A 21,777-nucleotide genomic window follows, 5' to 3' on the forward strand; every position below is an offset into this window, starting at 1 on the left:
TGTAAGCAAATGCCCAGAGCTGGCTGTAGGGTTCATTTGAATAAATTAAATTCTCCTGTTCAAGTCTTATTTCATCACTCTTCTGTTCTTCTCTTTGCTTAATTAACATTCACATTCTGTTCTTGTGCTCTCTCCAGCGACCTGCAGACACCCTGGCTGGCAAGGTGACATCCTGCTGGGGTGACATCCTTCTGCATCCCTGGAGTCCATACCCCCAAAACACACAAATCACATTTGCAGCAAAGGGGAGCACATCCAAATACTGCATGTGTTCCATAAATCCTTATAATTCTCAGGAGCCTGTGGCCTTTCTCAAGCCAGAGCTGAGGAAAAGAACAATCATTATTAAACTGGTGAATTGAGAGTTGGGGGGGGAGAGAGGGGGGCAGGTGTTGGTGGGGTTTTTTGTTTGTTTTGGGTTTTTTTAGGAACAAAAAAAAAGGACAAAAGGGGCAAAAGTTCCCTGTTTCACAGTTCCTAAGGTCACACTTCATACTAAGGTTCCATTTAGAAAGAGCACATAATTTCTTGATACACGTTGAGGTGACTGATGAATCATGTATTGTGTATTGCTATTGAACTGCTGGTCTCCAGAGCTGTGATTTAACCATCCATAATACCTGCAGCTGCCGTGGACACGGCCATCGATAATGCTGGAACACAAAGTATTTGTGTGCATAACGTGCTTACCACATCTAACATTTATGAATGCTCTATAAACAATTTATAAATGAAATCTTAATATACAGCGTAACCTATTTTTAATGCTGTGGCAGTTACACAACTCATTTCACCTTGATTCATCCCAGTTAACTTTGGGCACCTCATGGAGGTGTCTCTGTAGCCCTGTAGCATTACCCTCTGCATTTTTTCCCTCCCTTCCTCCCAATGCTCATTTACCCCTGTTCTGCCCCAAAAGTTCTGGTCTGGGTTGCTGCAACCTCACAGGCTTCTGTATGAAGATGCAGCTTCACACCAGCAACTTGCTCACATGTGCACACACTAAAGGAAAACACTCCTCTGCCTTTTCTTTCCCCTTTTCAACCCAAACCCACTGCGTGGGTTCAGCCTCCTGTGGCCACACGAAGTGAATCAGGCAAAGGAATGGGGAGGGAATGGCACCTCTGCTCTGGATCCAAGCTGTTGGGAAAGGAGTGGAAGGCAGATGCCTGAAATAGACCGTGGTGTCACTTCAGCCACCAGCCTGGACCAGTTCGTAAGAACATGGGCAGACTTTGGAGAGCAGAAGGGCCCTGTTTCTGACACAGATTAGTGATGACATCCTCATAGTCATTAACAAGATGCTCATTGTTAAACTGTTTCTATAGTTGGCCTGATTTCTCGCTGGCAGTGTCTACATTGTTTTTTTCAAGCTGAATCCAGGCTGAAGAGGGGTTGAAATCACCCTTCTCCAGCCATGGCATCAGAGAATGCTGGGCCATAACAAATTCTTCTCTGCAGAGGATCCACTGCTCCCTCATCTCAGAAATGGTGCTGTGCTGCCTCTTTGTGAACATATGCCTTCCCTCATGCCAAGTGATTTCTGAGCAGCTCCTGAGGAGTTTTCCTGTGGCTGTGGAGATGGGGAGGCTGGGAGGATGTGCAGGCACCAGCCCTTGGAAGAGAAACACTTGGAAGTGCAACTGCAAGTAGGAGGTGGTTGAGCACTGCTTTGCCTGGTGCACAGCAACTGGGCACAGCACTGGGGACAATGTGGGCAAGCCTGTGTATCTGATTTACACCCCCAAAGTGCATTGCTGTGGTTGGTATAGATACACACTGAGCACATCTTGGCCTGGAAGGATCTTCTGCACTCCCAGACTTGGACAGACACAGTGCCAGATTTTGGTGAGATGCCTTCTTGTACCAGGGTTCCAGGGAGTGGTGATGACCCATGCAACACAATGGCAAGTGGGCCTCCATGCTAAATTTGCAGGTTCAGATGAAGATTGCACATCTGGGTCCAGGTTTAGCAACTTTCCCAGGGAAATGTGTGACTGAATTAGCTTTCACAAGAGGGCCTATTGATGTGTTTATATTGATGTGTTTAACATTAGGCACATGCTTGGATATCTTGCTGAATCAGGAACAGTAAGCAAGCAATGTATGTTAAATGACATGTCATCTACACACAAAGTCCCACTGGTGTTATGGAATTGATGCATCATGAATGCAGTGGTCTAAAGTATCCTTCCAACAAGAAACATCAGATTGTAACAAAACAGACAAAATAGCTCAAGATGCTTTAAAGAGAGGATATATGAGAGTCAAACTCCAGTTTAGCAGATGAAATTTGGTTTGAAGCAATTTTTTCCCCAACATGAACAAAGTGTTAGGGGAGCTCTAACAGAGATGCAAAGGAAGGAAAAAAAGAAAGGGACAAGTTGATCCTTTTGGCTGGAACCAAACAAAGACAAGCAGAAAAGGGCAGTGAGTGGAAGAGTCAGTGGGAAGGATGAGGTGAGAAAAGAGCAAGATGAGAAGCTAAGAGCTAAAAAGATGCTGAACAACCCAAGAATACTGACCTAACCCCAGAAGGAAACAGCTAGGAAGAGAAAGTTTGAGTGAAGCTGAAATTTCAGTTCCAGGGTCAAACACATGCTTTCAGAAACACAATACAGCCTCAAGAGATATGCATTATTCTCAGCAAAAACACACAAGAACACAATCAAGAACTACAGACAGAAGAGACTGGCAGACATGTAAATAACAAGACACAAGTATTTATTCAGTTAAAGTTACATAACTTATGCTTCTCCAGTGAATTCATATATGGAACCAACATCTGCTCTCAGCAATGGCCATTTAAATTAGGAATAATTCATTGCAACCACTGGTTCATATCAGATTTACAATGAACAGTTCAGCTCATCATGTTCAAAATAATTGCTGGGTGTTTCAGAGAAAGAAAAAGAAGTTTTCAGTACCAGAAGCAGATAAGACAAGTATCATCCTTCTTTCAAGCACTGCAAGGACCAATTCTGACAGCAACCCGAGTGATTTTAAGCACCTTTCCCTCAACCCTTCTCCAAATTACACTAACACTTAGATATCTTCCTTCTGGACAAGTCAAAAATGATCCCCAGAAGGAAGAACTTCTTGTGTTTCATCTCTCTCACCAAGACAAGTAGAAGTGTGAGAAAATTGGGGGAGATATCATAAATGCCAAAAGCAACTAAGCATCAAAGTTGACAAGGGACAGAGTAGTCTACTATATAATGAACAGATAGACCTTTAAGGGTCAGCTCACACATAAGAACTTATATTTATGTGCACATATGGCAGATTTATAATGGCATGTTGGATAACTAGAAAATATGCAGCTTGCTTTTGTTATAATAAAACCTCTTCCTGTTCCAACAGCTTCAGTGGACTGTGGATCGAGATCTTTTATGAGTAAAAGGCACAGGAATGTTGCATCCCAGGACAGGTTTCACAGAACAAGACCCTCTCTTCTCAGAGAACATTGTCAAAACTTAGTTAGAGAATAATCCCTTAGCCAGGCAAGTTGAAGCATCCTGACTGCAACAGCAGCTACTTCACAATGTTTTTATTTCAAACACAATAGGTCCTTATGAAGCCTTAGCTGTATTCCTAGAATCTGCAGATTATCTTCTGGCAAAGCTGAATGAAACCCAATTTGGAATTTGCTGCAAGAGTGTTGTGCAACATAGTACAGACACACATGTCAAAACCAAGCTTTTATGGAGAAGATGAACTGGTTTAGTTCCTGCTGTCCTTGGATCTTATTTTTCCATGTATTGCCTATCCAGTGACAGAGAATTCAGCCTCACGACACAATCTGGTCAGCAAAGCTCCACCAACACAGAAAAACAGGCCCAACTCAGCTCTTGGACCCTCTTTCCATGGGTGTCTCTGACCCAGAGCCACTGTGCCAGTTTAAGGAACAGTTCTGTTACTGGACATGACTGGCACCTGACAGAGCAGTAAATCATTGCAAATCAATCTTCAGCAGGGCTCAGATTTTCATCAGGTCAAGACTGAAAACTTCCACTTTCAAGGCTGAGTACAGAGCCACAGCTCAAGCACAAACACTGATAACACTGCCACAATACAGGTTTTTAGAGATAACACCCTGCATACACTGGAAATACAGCTACCATGCTACAGCTGTAGTTCCCTCAGGTGAGGAATATATTTAGGATGAACAGTCATTTGCAAGCATGCAATGAATGGAGTTTTGAGCACTGCCTTTCCTATGGAAAGCACCAGTCACATCTAAAAGTACCCCTGGGAGTGGTGCAGAGAGCCAGGACTGAGCAGGAAGGGCCAGGCCAGGCATTCAGTGGGGGCCCACGTTTGGATGAATTCTAAGGAAACTAAGAATCTGCAAAGAGGTTGTGCATTAGGGTTTAAATTAGGATTTAAATCATCTAGAGCTAACTGGAGTGTCCCTGCCACATCTTGGTGTATCCACCCCCAAAAGCAAACTACCACCAAATTTAACTATGTATTTAAGAAAAGACTGAGATAGGTTTTAAACATATGGTCCATGAAATAATGTATTAATCATACAGCTAGGACAGCTCCCTGCTTTACATGGGGTAAAAACATGTCTCACTATACAAAAATATTATTCTGAAAAACAAGCTAAATTATCAGTACATTCAGCAACTACTTTTACACTCAGGAATTCCATGGCCTTAACTGCCTAATAATTAAACTTTAAAAAAACTCCAAACTTGAAAGTAAACAAAAAAGGAAAAAACAGACACGTTCAAAAAGCAGTATATTAGAATGAAAAATCTGAGGAGGAGAGTTTGCAAAAACTGATGAAAAGTTATATTAATGATCATCTGATTAATTCTGGTAGATCTTTAGGTGTCTGCAAAAGTTTCAAGTGACTGTGACTGTGTAAAACAGATCTGTGAAAGCCCAAATTCACAGGCAAGCCTTAGGCAGCCCAAAATTGGCTTATTTATTCTTTCAAGGACAAAACTCTTTTGCTCTTCCTCACCCTCTCTCCATTCTAGTTCATAGATCTGCCAAACTAAAGGCAGTGACTTTACCAGGAAAAAAGAGGCACTGGGCTCAGGGGAGGCAGAGAATAACTGGAGGCATATCTGCTATTCTTACTTTCAGTAACACACTAAAAAGCACCACTACTGCCATTTACTACCAAAGACACCAAATTCTCAGCAAGCAAATGAACAAGAACAAGCCAGTGAACAAATCTAACAGAGATCTATACCCCAAGGGAACATGCCATGGGTCCAGCATAAACCAGGAGGAATTTCATACAGATGCACAAATCTTATTGAAAAATGATCAAACAGGATTATTCAAATTGGATTTAAGACCTTCAAACACATGGTAAAATTCAGCCCTCAAGACCCTTTCAAACCACTGATATCAATGGAGTATACTGAAGTATAATGCATGTATTAGTAGTTACAAAGGCTTTCTGGAAACAGAGGAAAACTTCAGCATAGTTATAATCTCTCTCTCTCCCTCTGAAATTAGCCAAAGCAGCTGTCCAAATGACTATCAGCCAATTCAGAAAGTGTTCAGCTGTTCCTCCAAAGTAGAGACTGTGGCCTGGGGTTGGACAGAAACAAGCTGGGGTCAAGCAGAGGATGTGCCAAGCACTGCTGTGTGCTGTGGTTAATCAAGTAGCACACGCTGCATTTACAGCTTAGCTGGGGCCACAGGCTCCGTAGCACGGATGTGGACACTGGGAAGGCAGAGCCAGGACAGAGGCAACTCCCTGCTGCAGTTGTCTTCATGGAATTTGATATTCAGGTAGAAATCGCCTGTGTAGAGGAAGAGAAGTGCTCCAAAGTACACAGAGTCTTTGGCTGGCTTTACCTGGTGAAGAAAACATAAAAATCAGTATAAATAAACCATCCACAAAGCAAATTAATTGCAGTTTGCAATTCATTAGCTCCTTCAAATGGTCTCAGAGTACTCTAGATTCACATCTTAATAATGCTTTCATACAAAAAGGAGTAAAGATCTCATCCCTATTCTAGTTAAACTGTTACATTAAAAAATAAATCCTGTTATTCACTCATGCAGTTAATCTATGGCACAGCTCAAAACAGAATATGAACCTTTAGGAGTCACTGATTCCAAAACAGAATTTGTTTAAGGTAGAGATCACCCCAAATCTCTCCTTAGACTGCATTTACCATCATGTCCCTGAATTCATGCTAAATACATGGTTAAACACCATTTAACAGCTTAGCAATAACTAAGTTCGTTCTCACTTATTACTGAGACACAATCTGACTGCAAATTCTAATCAGGAGCTTTAATATTCATTATCATTGAAATAATGAAGTTTAGCAAGAAACTTCCCAGAATCAGTAGCAATCCTGATTTTACTTGTCCAAATTAAATGCAGAGTTCACACTGTTTCTACATTTATGTATCTTCCTTCATCCCAAATCCATCTACAATCCATATCTTCACAACAAATAATATATCTCAGTCCATCATTTCAGCAAGACACTTCAGTAATTTCCAACTTTAACACTCCCACCACTGTTCAGCATGTGATAATGTTTGAATTAGTATCTGCTTCCACAAGATGTTAAATCCAGTTTCAGGATGCCTAGAATTGAGAAGAAGTTACAGCAAATGCAAAATACAAATCAACACAAAGCCATTCCATTGGACAGAATTTTTCCAAAAATTGTGAAAAGGCAAATTCATCCCAGCAGAAAAGTCCCAGTAAAGGCTGAGGCTCTGAGACAGGTGATCAGGACTATTCCCCACTACAAAAAAATTTCATCATAAGGTAAACTGGGACATGAACAATGGCGTTTGAACCGGAAAAGTGCCCATGGACACCCTTTGCTGAAGGACAACTTGCCACTGCATGGGAAGTCCAGAACAGGGATGATGGGAAGGCCATGGTGGGGAAGAGGGGGAAGGAAAATGATCAACAGAAGATTTCAGGGGAACTCAAGAATATTCCATAGGGCTGAATATTTCCAGCCACCACCTTCCATGAGGCAGGTTCTCCGTAGGTTTCAGAAGGGAATGAGCTATTTGTCTCCATTTTCTCCTGTTCTAGGGTTTTTTTGGATTTTCACTGCTGGGTTTTTTAGCCTGTAGATGTGCATCCTGTATATCCTGGGGTATCAGGCTGCTTTGTTGAACCTCCCTAAACTGGAAAAAGTCCAGAGAGGGGCCATGAAATCACTAAAGGTACTGGAGCAGCTTTTCTGTGAATGCAGGCTGAGAAAGTTGGGGTTGTTCAGCCTGGAGAAGAGAAGGTTGAATGGAGACCTCACAGCATCTTCCAGTATCTGAAGGGGCTACAGGGAAGCTGGAAAAGACTCTCCATCAGGATCTGTAGTGATAAGACAAAGAGTACAGGGATCGAATTGAAAGAGGGGATATTTAGGTTAGATATATGGAAAAAATTCTTTATTGTGAGGGTGCTGAGGCCCTGGCACAGGTTGCCCAGAGAAGCTGTGGCTGCCTCATCCCTAAAAGTGTTCAAGGCCAGGTTGGACAGGGCTTGGAGCAACCTGGGCTAGTGGAAGGTGTCCCTGCCCATGGCAGGGAGGTTGGAATGAGATGAGGTTTAAGGTCCCTTCCAAACCAAACCATTCCATGCTTCTGTGACTCTAAATTGCAGCTCCTGCACAAGGGCCTGGCTGTTCACAAGCAGCCACATCCTCAGAGCTGGAGAGCCCAGGCTTCCTCTGGTTTTGGTACTGAGCACTTTTGCTGACTACAGCGAACTGGTATCAGCATCGTGTCATCCACGTGAATGATCAGAGCAGCCACAGCTGTTCCCCTGACCCCGTCCTTGGCATCTCCCATCCGTGCTGGGTACAAGTCCTTGCCCTCTGGCACTGCACAAATACATCAAGCCATGTCCCCTCTTGCTTCCTTCCCCTTCTCCCAGGGCTGCCTGCCTGATTTCTGCCTCACTGGACTTGCATCCAGAGGAGGGCAGAGGCAGGCAGTTATGTCAGCAGTGGTTGCAGGCAAACAGCAAACGAAGCCTCCTCAGGACCCTTAGATTTTCCAAGCTCCTGGTCTATCTTTCCTGATCTCACTGTTCAATGAAGGAATATCTGTCACAGCACAGCTCAGAGCCCTTGGCAAGCAGGAAGGTGGCTTCAGGCTCAGCAGCATCAGCACCAGACATCACATTCACGGTTTGGCCTCTACCCACATCTGTTGTATCACCATCACTGTATCAACACTTGTGGTTTGTAGAAGAAACAGGGAAGCAAAAGGAGCTTGAGACCTTCACCCTGCTGAGGTGCAGGTGCCTCTGCAGGAATTACAAGAAGTTTCCTTCAAAACAGGAACCAGCTTTGGAAAGTAAGGCTGCCTCTCCAGTGGGGCTGCCTACAAACATTCCCAAAAGACATTCAGCAGCAGCAGTCAGGTCAGTAGAGGGTCACATCCAGCCCAGCTGCTACACCAGGCACAGGACTAATTTTGAGGTTAAACCACCTGCTTTTAGGTGTCTCTCTGCACACGAGGTATTCAAGCTCCTACTACAAAAGGAAGATACCTAGTCAGTGTAGACAGTGGAGCAAACACAAAATGGTCTTCCTAGGCAGCCTGCAGAGCCAGAACAGAGTTGCCCAAACACAGGTAATGGGATGGCCTAAGGCACTGAGATGCCTGCACAGGACTGGGAAGATACCTAGGATGTCTTACAGGATTTCTGGCAGCATCTGGAGGCTGGTAGGATACCCACAGCACCTGTATGATGGCAAACATCTACTTTTAGGCAACTGAATCTCAGGCCTGGTATTTATAAGCCAGGTTCTACCTGCTGCAGACCACATCTCCATTTACTCATGGGAGCTTAGTGGGCCACCACCCCTGGTAACACCTCCTAATTCAGGTGTTTCAGCCTGGAACTGAAGCCACCCAAATATTTGTAAAGTGGATGTTCACATCTAAGCCAGCTGTTCAACACAAGGATTCACCTGATCAAATGCAGAATGAGGCAAAATGATCCCTAAACCGCATAAGCTTTGATGACTTGCTCAGCCAGTCAGAGTGGCTTGTTCAGGTGGCCACCACTGTAGCTGGCAGGACACACCATCCCACTGACTGCAGTGCATGACCCAGCTGAACTACAAAGAACATGACTTGTGCCTGATCCAGACCAAATTCGTGTTGTCCTTCAGCAGCACACAGCTCTGGTGGTGTCACTGCCCAGATATGTGCCTGTATGCATGTTGAATCATTCATCAGGATGCTGACATTCCTGAGTCAAGGCAGAGGTAAAAAAGATTTTACTAAAATGCCACCATTCATGGAAACAAAAAATGGGCAGCTTGTACCCCAGAAAATAATGATCGAAAATCAAGGAAGAAACAACCACATTACTCCTTTGTTCCACCAAGATAGAAGAAAAATTAAGTTTCTAGCTCCATCCTAATCCTTGCCTGATTTAGGCTACCATGTGGGACTGCGATTGCTTAGAACTAATTACTACTTATTTATACTGCTGTAGTACTTAGGGAGCTCAGTTGGAGATTAGGGCTGGTGCCAGCTACTGCTCGCTGCCCCAAAGAGTTTACAGTGTGAATAAAACAGTGCCAAGAAAAATAATTTGTTCCAGATGGGCCACAGAGGACCTGCCAGAAGTGAGCAAATGTTCATCAAGGCTTCTGAGCTGATTCAAAATGACCATCTACTAATGAATTTCTCCTCATCTCCCACTACCAATCGCTTGAGCTTGTGTGTGATAACACAGGCAGGAAAACATCCTGCTTGAGAGTAAGTAATGGCACAAGCAGGGACAACATGGGAGGATGAATTGCTGGGAGTTACAGGAATCTCCACATAAGACAACATTTTTGGTTTCCATTTTGGCAAAAAACAACTCTGTCTGATCAGCTAAAAAGTCAACAAAAAACATTGGTAAGAACTAAAAACTTTAATAATGTGGTGAAAGATAAACTTTATGTTGTGAAGTGAGATAAAAAAAAATAAATCAATGCACTGGCTTTTAATGGGTAGGTTCCACCATATTAACTCATGTTTCAAAATCACACACTGAACAAAAAATGTCAAATATTTAAATCATAATGGAGAAAGTCACTTTTTCTGTCAAATACAGACAGAGAAAAGTAAGGTTAGCCAAATTAGATGTCATGCTTAAAAATACAGATTTTGTTTAATTTAAAATACATGGAAATAGCTCAATATCCTTTAAAACTTTCCAGAAAAGACTTTGTTTTTTGAAGTAGCATATCCCAGCAGACTTTGTGACACAAACCCAGGCTGCTGCATTGCACTGAGGTAAAAGCATAAAGAGGTGAACAAGCATCATTACATTACTTCCAAGATAGATCTTCTAACTTGGACTTCAAGCCACAAAAAAGGGAAATGCAAAATTGTGTGACTTTTACCCTTTCAACAATTTATATTCACACTGCAAAGCAGCACATGCATCCTGAAAATTCCTGTATATACCCCCTGTCTTCCAGACAGCAGCAGAAACTGCTCTGAGTCTGGAATTAAAAAAAAAAAAAAAACGGTGAATTTTTGAGCATGAGACTTAATATGAAACTAACACTTAGGAAGGCAGAGGGATCTGTTGGGGTTTTTTGGTACCAATAATGAAGTTTCTGCATGACAACAGAGTGAATTTTCAGGGTGTGAGAAGTATCTGCCCTTGTTGTAATACCTGATGCTCTCACTCGTTCTTGACCACGCACCAGTGATACACCAAACCATACTTGATTCTCCATCCTTCCTCCCACCCAGCTCAGCCCTGCAATAAATCATGCCAGCACCTCTGTGCCAGTGTCAGTGTGAAGTCAGCCCAATTAACTTAAACTGCTGACCAATGTATTTTTTGCTAAACTAGACAACTTTGCACAAAAACAAGTGCTTGCAATGTCTGTCCTGATGGGTCTGCTGGGGGAGAGGGGAGCATTTTTCCCAAGCAGCTGGGAAAGGGCAGCACCTCAAACCACCTCCATTAAACAAGAAAATAATCAAGTGCTCACAACCTCATGTTAAAAAAAATGATGGGGACATTTTTAACAGCTTCCACACAGCAGCACTGAGTTGAAAACCAGCAGGGAATCTGGTCCAGTATCTCAACTTTCATTTATAAAAAAGAAAAATTCTCGTTTTCTTTCATCTCACCCAACCACGAGCTTCTTTGTTTTTTTAACCAGTGTCTGTCTGACTTTTGGCCAAACTCAGAGCATAAGCACAATTTTGAGCGTGGTGGTTCTTCCCTGAAACATCAAATGCACAAAACAGGGCTTTCCCCTTGTCCCCCAAACAGGTGGCACTTTCTGAAACCTATTTGCTATTCCTAAATTAGTTATTATGAGGGAAGAAAGGGCCTCTGACAGACATGAAGGATTTTCTTCCATGATCTTCCATGATTCTCTTCCATGATCAGCATGACCAAGCATTTTCCCCAGGAGCCTGTGTAGTATCAACCCTACACACTGTGAAATGTAACACTTCTTGTCTAAGAGTCGACATTTTCTTCATTTCACCTTTTTGTATGGAAAGGAGGACAAGCAGCAGAAAACAATTCTATTTTTAACTTCTTGGGGATTGTGTTTACAGGAGAAATGTCAAAATACTGAGCAGTGGGGCAAAAGCAGGGACCGTAATGTATGAGAAGGCTGCCTGGGCAGACACCAGAGATGTGACCTCCTGACTTTTGCCCCATAGGAGACTCAATCAGAAGGTAAGAATACATCACACTGACATCTCCCTTTTCCCTCATTAGCCTGGAGGGTCAGGCCCTCTGGCAGCTGGGCATCCAAACACCACCACTCTGATTAAAAACTCCACTTTGTCAGAAACAGAGTCAAAGAAAGCCATCCCTGGATGATTTCTGTTGACATATTAAAATTATTCAGCTATAAGAATGCAGTTAGCCCCCATTAAAATTCAAGTTGATGGTATATTTCATGCTCATTAGCTTTTAGAAATATTTTCTTCTATGATGCATAATTGAAAAATATGCACGGCAACTATCCCTGTGGTTAACCTTTAATTTCTTTCTAACTAAGGTTCACTTATATATTTAATTTTGACAGGTACATTTTGTTACCAGTCTGAACAGCTGACCTAAACAAAGGTCCTAAGCACTATCCCAAACACTCACCCCCTTCTTCATGTTTATTTCATGAGTTACCAGAAATGCTGCTCATCCCACTCTGCAGCACTGCCTGCAAATTTTCATTCCAGGTATTTTGTTGTTGTATTTTTTGGAGGGAAGGATGTGGGAGAGAGTAGCATTATCTGTATTTTCAGTGTCTTGCCTTAAAAGCAAAAGGCTCCTAGACTTGAATTTTCTAGAGAAATTGAGAGAAAAATCATAATCTCAATTGTTTTAAAAAGGGGCTCTTTTTTTTTTTTTCTCTCATTTTAAGCATTTCTTTATGGTTTTATAACAGTATGCTAAGCATCCAGGAAATGAACCAGCTCATCAGACTGGCCATTAATGTTTAGCATTTTCTTTTTGCAGTCTGTTGCATTTCCTTAGGACCTGACTAAAACTGATTTGCTGAGTTCCTTGGCTCAGCCTGTGGAATGTTTCTTATGGACTAAAGAAAAAAAAAAAAATTAAAATCTGTTACTGCAGGCTGCACTGGTGACTCGAGGGACTGGCAATATGGTATTGAACATTCAATCTAGGGTTACCCGTTCACATTCAGTCAGATCTGGAGAGACCAGAAGTTGCTGCCTCTGATAATTTACTGGTGGTTTACATGGTAGGAAATTGCAGTTTTAAACCATTTCAGAGAGACCATTTCAGATGAACCCAGCAGCACTGTTAGCAATTGCTGCCATAATCATGGGGCTTCTCAACAATTAATCTGCTTTAAAATGCACAATGGAGTAATGAAGCCCCTTTTAAGTGCACATCACTCAAAATCCTGATACATGTGATAAAACAACTCACGGTGTCGATGTAGAAGGTGTTGGACCCCACAAAAGTGATGGCATCCTGCAGGTCGTAGTTGTGCACCCCATTCTGGTAATCCTGGTAGGGCATCATGGTCAGAGCAAAGGGCCCTACGCTGTGCTTGCTCCAGTTGGTCAACTTCACCTGCAAGGGGACAGGGTCTCCCACCTGGCAGGTCACCACGACGTCGCAGTCACAGACCTTGCCATCAACCAGGATGTCTGCAAGTCAAGGAAACAAGTCCTCATTAGGTTGGACACCTGTTCAGAGACTGAGTTAATCTTGACAGGAGACTCAACAAGATAAAAGTAACCCCAATGAAACCGAGAGTGTAGGACAGTTAATTCTGGGAAAGAAAACCCAATGCTGTGCTGTTGTGTAGGGCACCTACTTGAGAAAAACAGCTCATGAAGGCCGGATATCTGTCCATCACTGTTGAAAGAATTATTAAAAAAAACCCAGTTATGATCTATACACAGGCACCAGAAGATATTTTCTTAACCTCCTCCCTTGAAGGCCAAAGCCACAGACAATTTCTCATGGTTCTGCAAATCACCAGCATCAGGTGAAGGGAAATACAAACAGGAACCATCAGTACAAACAGCAGCTAGAGAGATCCAGGGCTGGAGGCTCATGTTCATGTGTTACAGCCGGAATAAATCCTTCTGTAAGGAGGTGAGCTTTTGGAGCAGGACAGACACTGGCAGAATTTGCAATGTAATACATATATTAAAGTCCAGATTATAAGGAAAAAAGGGATTTTAAAACTATACCGGACTACACAAGCTTGTTCACTCTTAGCACTTTAAATCACTCTGGGATTTCTATTTTTAACTTTCTACTTTTCTTTCCCTTTCTGGGACAGTAGAAAATATAAAGCCTCTAAATTGGTTACTGCTGGGACAATGACAGCCAGAGTAATGTGTCCATTAACCTTGCCCATTTGCTTATACAGAACCAAAATGTTTCATTATCAACACGCTATGAAATTGCCAGTCCAATTCCCTGCTCTCAAAGGGCTCCCAGTTGTGCAGTATTACTGTATTTTTCAGAGGGTTATCTCCAATGCACTATTAATACAGGAACATTTCTATTTCACTATGGGTTCATGTTCAGAGATAAGAGAAAGCCCTGGGCACATGTAAGAAAGCATCCTTTGTGTGAACACCTATCCCCACAATCTCATATGCCCGTGAGGCACTTCCATCACTCCAGCTCCTCCTCGGTTGTTTGCCTTTTGACATACATCATATTATTCCTCTGCATTGGATTTACATTAGTAATATCCCCTCTTCAAGGAAAGACACTATTTTTATGCTTCAGGAGTTTTCACAGAGAAAAAAAACTACACCAAAAAAAAAAAAAAAACCTACACCAAAGTGATTTTTTTTAAGTTAGTTTTGTTTTGTTGCCTTAGACAAAAAGTACAAAATGATGCATGTTCTTGTGATGCCCTTTAGCCTGGCAAACTGAACAAGCCTCAAGACAGTCACTGGAAAAAAAATAAACTAAAGCTATTGCCAAAGAAGAAACAAGTTCAGAAAGGAACATTTATTCCAGAGGTCAGGTCAGCAAGGCTGAGGTACCCAGATGAAAACCCCTCCTTGACCAAAGCTGCCCAAACACAGTAACAAGTTCCAGACACAAGAGGCTTGGGAGAGAGAGCACAAAAACCCCTGTAGTGTTCAAGCTGAAGCTATCCAAAGCCAGTGTTGGTGTCCCAGCTGGAACATCCCCTGTTCCAAAATTTCCTTTAATTTTTTTTTTTTTTTTTTTTTTTTTTTTTTTTTTTTTTTTTGACAATTAGAACATGGTGAGGAATAACTGGAGTGCTGTATCCAGTTCTGGGCTCCTCAGTACAGGACAGACATGGACACACTGGAGAGACTCCAGTGCAGGGTCATGAAGAGGATCAAGTGGCTGGAGCACCTCTCCTGTGAGGACAGGATGTGAGAACAGAGACTGCTCAGCCTGGAGAAGACTCCAGGGGATCTCAGCAGTGCTGATGAACACCTGGAGGGAGGGTGCAAAGAGGACAGAGCCAGGCTCTTTTCAGTGGTGCCCAGTGGCAGGATCAGAAGCAATGTGCACACACTGAAACACAGGAGCTTCCCTCTAAACATCAGCAAATACTTTTTTTACTGTGAAGGTGACCCAGTTCTGGCACAGGTTTCCCAGGGAGGTCGTGGAGTCTCCATCCTTGGAGATACTCAAAAGCCATCTGGACGTGGTCCATGGCAAGAGGCTTTAGGTGGCCCTGCTTGAACAGGGATAGGACCACATCATCTCCAGAGGTCCCTGCCCATCTCTGTGATTCTCTGACAGGAAGTAATAATCACTACTGCATTTTAGGGAAGAGCTAGAAAACCTTTGTGGCGTTGGATTTCTTCTGCAACAGCACACTCTAATGCTGCGGACTCTACTGCCCAACATGATCAAATTGCTTCTTGCAGTATTGCCCTAAGATCATGAAGGTGAAGTAGTGGTTATAATGGCATCCCATTATCAGGGATTAACTGACTTGAGTTTCTCAAAACACAAAGAATGTGTGTCTGTGGATAACCTTTATGCTTCCCAGTCTCCTGACACAGAGCTGAAGTCCAGTTGCTTCCTACAAAAGCAATGCATTTATATAAATTCATTACTTTATATCAGTTCATGTTTTCAAGCTTTTCCCTTCAAGGTAACTCCTTTCATTAACTAAAAAGAAAAAAAAGCAAACCCACTTTTTTTCTGCTTTCTCCATCCAGTGGGTTTTACAGCTGCACAAAGGGTTAGATCCCCAGACCAGCACAAACCTTTGGAAATACTCCCTGAGCTTAGTGGATGAATCTATATTTTCAAGCTGCTCATCAGTTGCCTTTTAGCTTCAATGGTCTGCTGTCAGAATTGTAAATGAACCCTTTGCCCTCTACCTCTACCTTTGTATCTAATAATAGCTCAGAGAATTTCTTTCTAATATCTTAATGAGGAAATAGAAAATCCAAACAAAAGGGAAGCAATTAAGTCTGGCTCAATCAGAGTAATTTTTTTTCACATTCCTAAAAAAAAATTCAATCCATTTAGATTGATTGAAGAGTATGTGTGTGTGTGTGTGTGTGTGCACATGTTTGTGTACATATTGAGAGATAATTTCCTTCCTTCCCAGAACACACTTCCCTCCTGCAGTACCGGAGCCAAGGATCTCAATGAGATGTCAGATGAGAAAGCACACATGGCTGGCGTGCAAAATACTATGGAAAGGAGTGTTTAAAAACAGCCCCCTTTCATCAGAGAGAACAGCTTGGTTTGACAGGCAGCTTTACTCCCTTCCTGACACAGAAAACATCTCACGGACCATACGGATTTGCTTTAATATTTTCATCCATGAGCAGGGGAAAAGCCATGTGCACAGGGTCCCGTTTCTGCAGATTCAGCTCACTCACACAGATGGCATATAAAAGCTGAGACTGCTCACACCACTGCTGTGAGAGTGAATCATTATTGGCTTCAGAATACAGCAGCTCTGAATCAGAAGATGCAGTCACTAGCACAGAAATCAGTCGTGGCTGTATCTCCATCCTACAGAGATTCAGATACGAGAGAAACAGCACTTCAGAAAATTAGAAGGACCAAGTTTAATTCAAACTGCTTATATAAATTGTATTTTAAAAGTGGCAGCATGAAATCTGGATGACAGAAGGGGGAAAAAAAGAAAGGCATAAAGACCTAGAAATCTCCCAATCTCCTTCTAATTAAATCATTTTTGAAGTAATGCAATAAGCCAACAGAATGCTGTTCTCCCCACCCCTTTTCCTGTTCATTTACCTACAATGTCCACTACGGTGGCATCCTTGGGTGCCAAAATTTCCCTGCAATACCCAATAGCCATGAAAAAAGGACAGATATTGTCTCTTCCAGTCATTCATGAACAGGCACAGGGCCATTCTCTGGGACCCTCCCTAAGTGATTATTGTATCAAGGGAGAAAACGTTATCCAACACATTTTGGAAGGTGGAGGATGAGGCTGCTACAACCACTGAGAAGGGTGATTGGAAAGCCTTGCTTTTTCATTGAGAGCCTTTGCCAAGCATTTTAGGATTTCCATGAATTAATCTTTAAGATGGAAAAACTGCTTCATGGCCCAGCTGATGGGTGATGCTTATTGACACCACAGGAAGTCTGTGAGAGACCATTATGTGAAAATAATACATCAGTACTCTTATAATGTCTTTCTTTCAGGATCTCAGAACTCTCAAGAAAAGGGATTGTATGTTACTAACAGGAAGACAATGACTATTGCACAAGAAAAACATCATTTACCATCACCTCCCAGGTGCACTTCTGTCTACATCACCCAAAGGAGCCACTTGGAAATGAATACCAAACATTAATAACATTTTGTGTTATTTACTCTGCTCATAGTACCACATAATAAGTTGTTCTTGCCACTTTGTCAAGTTTCTGTGCAAGAGCTCACAAATCATTGGTCCCCCTGTATATCAAGAGTCCTGGGTCATGGCTAATTGCATTTTCACACCAAAGTCCCTCTTTGCCCCTGTCAAAGTTTAATTTTGGAAAGCTGCATACAAACACATTTAATCTCCACGGAAATGCATATTCCAGCAATGTTTTCTCTCCTCACTCATTTTTGAGCTGATTTTAAAAAACAGGCTGCAGACAAAGGCAGGGTGGTTCTGCTCATCTTTGGGGGGACAGGGAGGGAGGGGGGGTGGAATGGATGGAGAAAGTTCCATTAAATACTTCCTTTTAAACTGGATATTGAATCCCCAGCTGATGCACATGCACTGGCCTCTGCCATTCTCTGCAGCTGGGAACTTGGACCAAGACTTTGAGCAAACACCTCACAGAGGAATGGCTTTGCACAAACAAGGTGGCCAGCAAAACTCAAGGCATGAGATGCCCAGATGAGTAAATACCTCTCACACACAAGGTAGAAGAGAGCTTTGAAACCAGAAAAGAAAGTCATGCCTAGCTTTATTGTAAGAGTTAGGGTCCTCTGTCAATCAACCATTGCTATGCTGCTAGATTTGTTAATTAAAAAAATACTAATTTTACTCATCTTGGTCTGTGAACCAGGAGAGCCATGGCCTGGGGAGGGGAGAGGAGCAGTAGCATCACTGACATCTATGGATAATGTACATCAGGTACTTTGCTGGAGGAAAGCCAAAGACCCAGAGCCCAAGCCAGAGATGAAGCTGCAATGAAGGTCTCACAGAATGATTCCATTTTTCTGTGTTCAAAAAATCTAAAGTGCAGATTAAAATGTTTGCCCAGGTCAGCTTTCCTTCTAATTGCCCTAAAAGAGCACAGAAAGCACCAGCCATGGTGTCTGGAATAACTTCTTTATATATATTTATTTTTTTCCTTGTCCTTTTTTTGCAAGAGAGTTTGTTCAGGATTTTGCAAGGAACTTTACAATGAAAAGGGACTTATTTTTGAAATCATTTATTCAGTAATAGGTTGAACAATTCTGTCCATTTCTGATCTTACATTTTATGCAGGTAGAAGAAGAGATCAGAAAGGAGGAAAAAACCTGTACTGCAGGCAAACTGTATGTACAGAGCAAGCTGATCCTGCTTGTCTCCAAACAAGCAGGTTTCCCATCCCTCCCCTCATGCTCTACGTCAAGTCAGCAACAGATTTATCAGCCTGGTTTTTGGGGATGCTTAGAGGAGCAGGTGACATGTGGTATTCTGTTGAGAAAACAGGATCCTTGGATTTTCCTGTGTGTCTCCTCTAAAATATGAACCTAAACACTCTTTCCCCTCTTTTCACTTGTTCTCCTTAATGCAGACCAGTTTTCTTTTATTTTCCAAACTGTTCCTGCAAATTATTTGCACATAGAGAGGGAGATTTGGTTACATTCATTTGTCCATGATGATGTCCTGCAGTACTTTCAAAGCTGAATACATCCATACAAATAATATTTCTATGAATATAAAAACTGTGTTCCCTGTCACTTTCACCAAGAAAATGCTGAATGGTTATTTAATAACACAAGATCCTCCCAACTACTTGCATTAAACCTTCTGTCTGTGATTTGGACCTGCTCTTTGCACCAAACCTGAGCATCTTAATTTGGAATAACATCCTCATGTTCATTCATTGTTATACTGACACAATACTGAGGCAAATCCAGCCCCTGCTCAATTTCCCTGCAGTCAGTAGTACCAGAGCACAGAGGTATAAAGATGTTTGTGCTGTAACAGGTTCAAACTACACAGATATCTCACCTTGCCAATCATTGCTAGTCCTGTTCTAAAAACTGCCCTTATACTCAGAGCTACTGCTCCAAACCCTCTGTGGACCTGAAGAGTTCAGCTCCTCTTTAGGTCAGGGCCCTTGGACAGTGATGAATGAAAAATACAGAAAAAGATATGAACAAGCTATTGCAGCTTCCTGCAAGTACCAACAACCCAGAGACCTTCAGCCAACCTAAGGGCATGAACCAGAAAACAGGGAAGTTGGCAGAGGGTAGGATAACTGGACATGAATATAGGCTGGTGAAAGAGGCAATTGCTTTCACAGGACCTCTGAGCTGCCCGGTTCCTGGCAGACTTCCCATTCCCAAACATTTTAGAATTGAATTAAGGACACTTTGTTTGCTCCAAAAGCAATTAAAAAGAAAAACACATTTAAAATATAGTTCTAGCAACAATAAGCAATTAGTCTTTGATAATTGTCCGTGTCTTCCTATTTAATCACTCTTTTGCAGTGCCCAGTATGCTGATGACAGATCCCGACTGGTCCCATTATCGTTCTTGCCAAATTGTTCCCAGCTTGTGTCTGTTCTTAACTCTGTGATGGCAACGGGCTGAGGATGCTGCAGCATCCCCGTGGGACTTGCTTGCAAAAGGATTCCTCAACCTCGTCATTTGCCCTGAGCAAGATTTCTTCCTCCAAATCAGTACAATGTTTATGTCCAATTTTAATCTCCAAGACATGTGATCAGCATTCAGTTTTAGCACTACTTGATCTTGGCTATGAACATCTAAATGTGTTACAACCTTCTTCCATTAACTCAAAAAAATAGGGTCACACCGGCTGAGGAGGGAGGCAGGAACATGACTCGTTCTCCAGGGTTTGACTGCCTCCAGCTTCTGCTTGGGATCTTAAAATCTGAATGCACATTAACCACAGATTTATTTCAGAAATGTGTCAGTTCAGTTTAACCTCCCTAGTTTTGGTGGGAGTTATTTTACTTCACACATGCCTTTTATGACAGACATTTCTCCTTCCCTAAGAAATTGCTGGCACATAGATGGCACCTGCTTGTCTCATCTCTCCTCTGGCAGCCAAGATAACCTGTGATTTGGTGCTTTGCCCAATGTGCTATCAAGTGAAAATCTCTTCAGAGTTTGTATTGCTTGTGTCCAGTCCTAACCTAAATGCACAAGGGCAGATCCCTAAAATTTTAAGATGCTCAAAGCTCTGTGTTTTCCAGTAAGCTTGAGCTCCTTTTGACTTATTTTAAAATATATCATGACATGGCCCCAGCTTGCTTAAATGGTCTCATTTACGAATATGGGCCAACCCTTTTTTATCTGTTCATCACAAGCAGGTTTGACAAAATTTCTTTTTATTATCTGCTACACAGCCAGGAGGTCAGGCTGGCATATGGTGTGTGTCTTGTGTTCAAAATTTCACAAGCCTGGGATCTGCATGTTATTTCAGGTTATTGAAAATTTTACTTCTATAGCTTGTCTGTGTCAGGACGACTTTCAGAGCATTCTTACCCTGCCCTGTGGGGGGGAAAAAAAAGGAGGGGGAAAAAAGCCCTATATTACATTTAAAGATAACTAAAACATATTAGGATGTCTCAAATAACACTGGTTTTGTATACTGGTAGCTTTGTGCTGCAGGAACTGAACTGAATCATAGAATACCCTGAATAAGAAAGGAACCCATGAGGATCATTGAGTCCAGCTTCTGGCTCTGCACAGGACAAAAATCACACCATGACTTGATTTAAGCTACAGTTTACTGAAAACAAATCACCTTATTCCTCACTGGTTGCATGAGACTTTAAATTTTTATTCTATTTTAAATTTAAATCCTATTTTTTCTGCCATTCTGCAGTGAGGGATGTGGGACAAACCTCTCCCTCTGCAGAAGAGATTTTGAAAAGCCTCATGCCAACTTTGTCAGAGTTTCTGACTTGTGGCTGCAAAAGTTAATGGTAAAAAGAAGCCTATAGAACTTTGTGCTGTTTTGGGAGCATGTCTCAACCTCAAAGCAGGTTTAGTCTAGACACTAGATAGATTGTGCAGACCTCTAGGGAGTGTTACCTGCTCTAGAAATCAGTGATAAGGGTGATGATTGTGGCACAGTTGCTGTGGAGATGGCAGTGAATTACAACTGCTCATAAGAGAAGTAATGCCTATTTAACAGCAGAGACACAAAACTGAGCTCCTGAACTCAATTCTATGCATGCAAAGTCAAACGTGGGTTCAGTCACACAGTTTACTTACCCAAACTCATGGAATATGGCAATATGGAAATGGATTTATTTTTATTTTTATTTTTTTTTTTTAATTTTCCACTATTTCAATTGGAAACAGTATTTTCTGCATTACCCATTCAACAAGCACACAGTGGTGCTCTGGACTCTTACAGAGGTAATACCTAAAAGGGTGGGGTTTTTTTGAGTTGCTAGTTAAACTAATCCTATGTATAGTATAATTGTCTTATTTGAGGCTTGTATGAAGAAATCTGTGAGATACTGTCTGAAGCAGAAAAAACTCAAACGCAGGTGAGAAGAGAGACGAGACAGCAGTATCTCCATGTCCAGATGTACAGATACACTGGTGCAAGATGCTTTAAGTAAGCAAAAAAAAAAAGTTACACTGATTATTTGAAGAAAAATTGTGGCTCAT

The 21,777-nt window shown here is 42.0% G+C and overlaps 1 protein-coding gene across 3 annotated transcripts in view; it reads right to left on the reverse strand.

The window, feature by feature from the left end:
* Positions 1-2,717: 2,717 nt before the first annotated feature.
* The window catches only part of TRAPPC9 (trafficking protein particle complex subunit 9), a 459,459-nt gene continuing 440,399 nt past the window's right edge, over positions 2,718-21,777 (reverse strand). For all 3 annotated transcript variants that reach the window (XM_069005535.1, XM_069005533.1, XM_069005534.1), the window contains 2 exons: positions 12,896-13,119; positions 2,718-5,829 (listed from right to left, as the gene is read on the reverse strand). In XM_069005535.1, coding sequence (XP_068861636.1) covers positions 5,650-5,829; positions 12,896-13,119 — 404 coding nt within the window. In that variant the 3' untranslated portion in view covers positions 2,718-5,649. The remainder of the gene's footprint in view (positions 5,830-12,895; positions 13,120-21,777) is intronic.

The sequence above is a fragment of the Aphelocoma coerulescens genome, chromosome 2 (genome assembly GCF_041296385.1).
Source record: "Aphelocoma coerulescens isolate FSJ_1873_10779 chromosome 2, UR_Acoe_1.0, whole genome shotgun sequence".
In the NCBI taxonomy this organism is placed as follows: domain Eukaryota; kingdom Metazoa; phylum Chordata; class Aves; order Passeriformes; family Corvidae; genus Aphelocoma; species Aphelocoma coerulescens.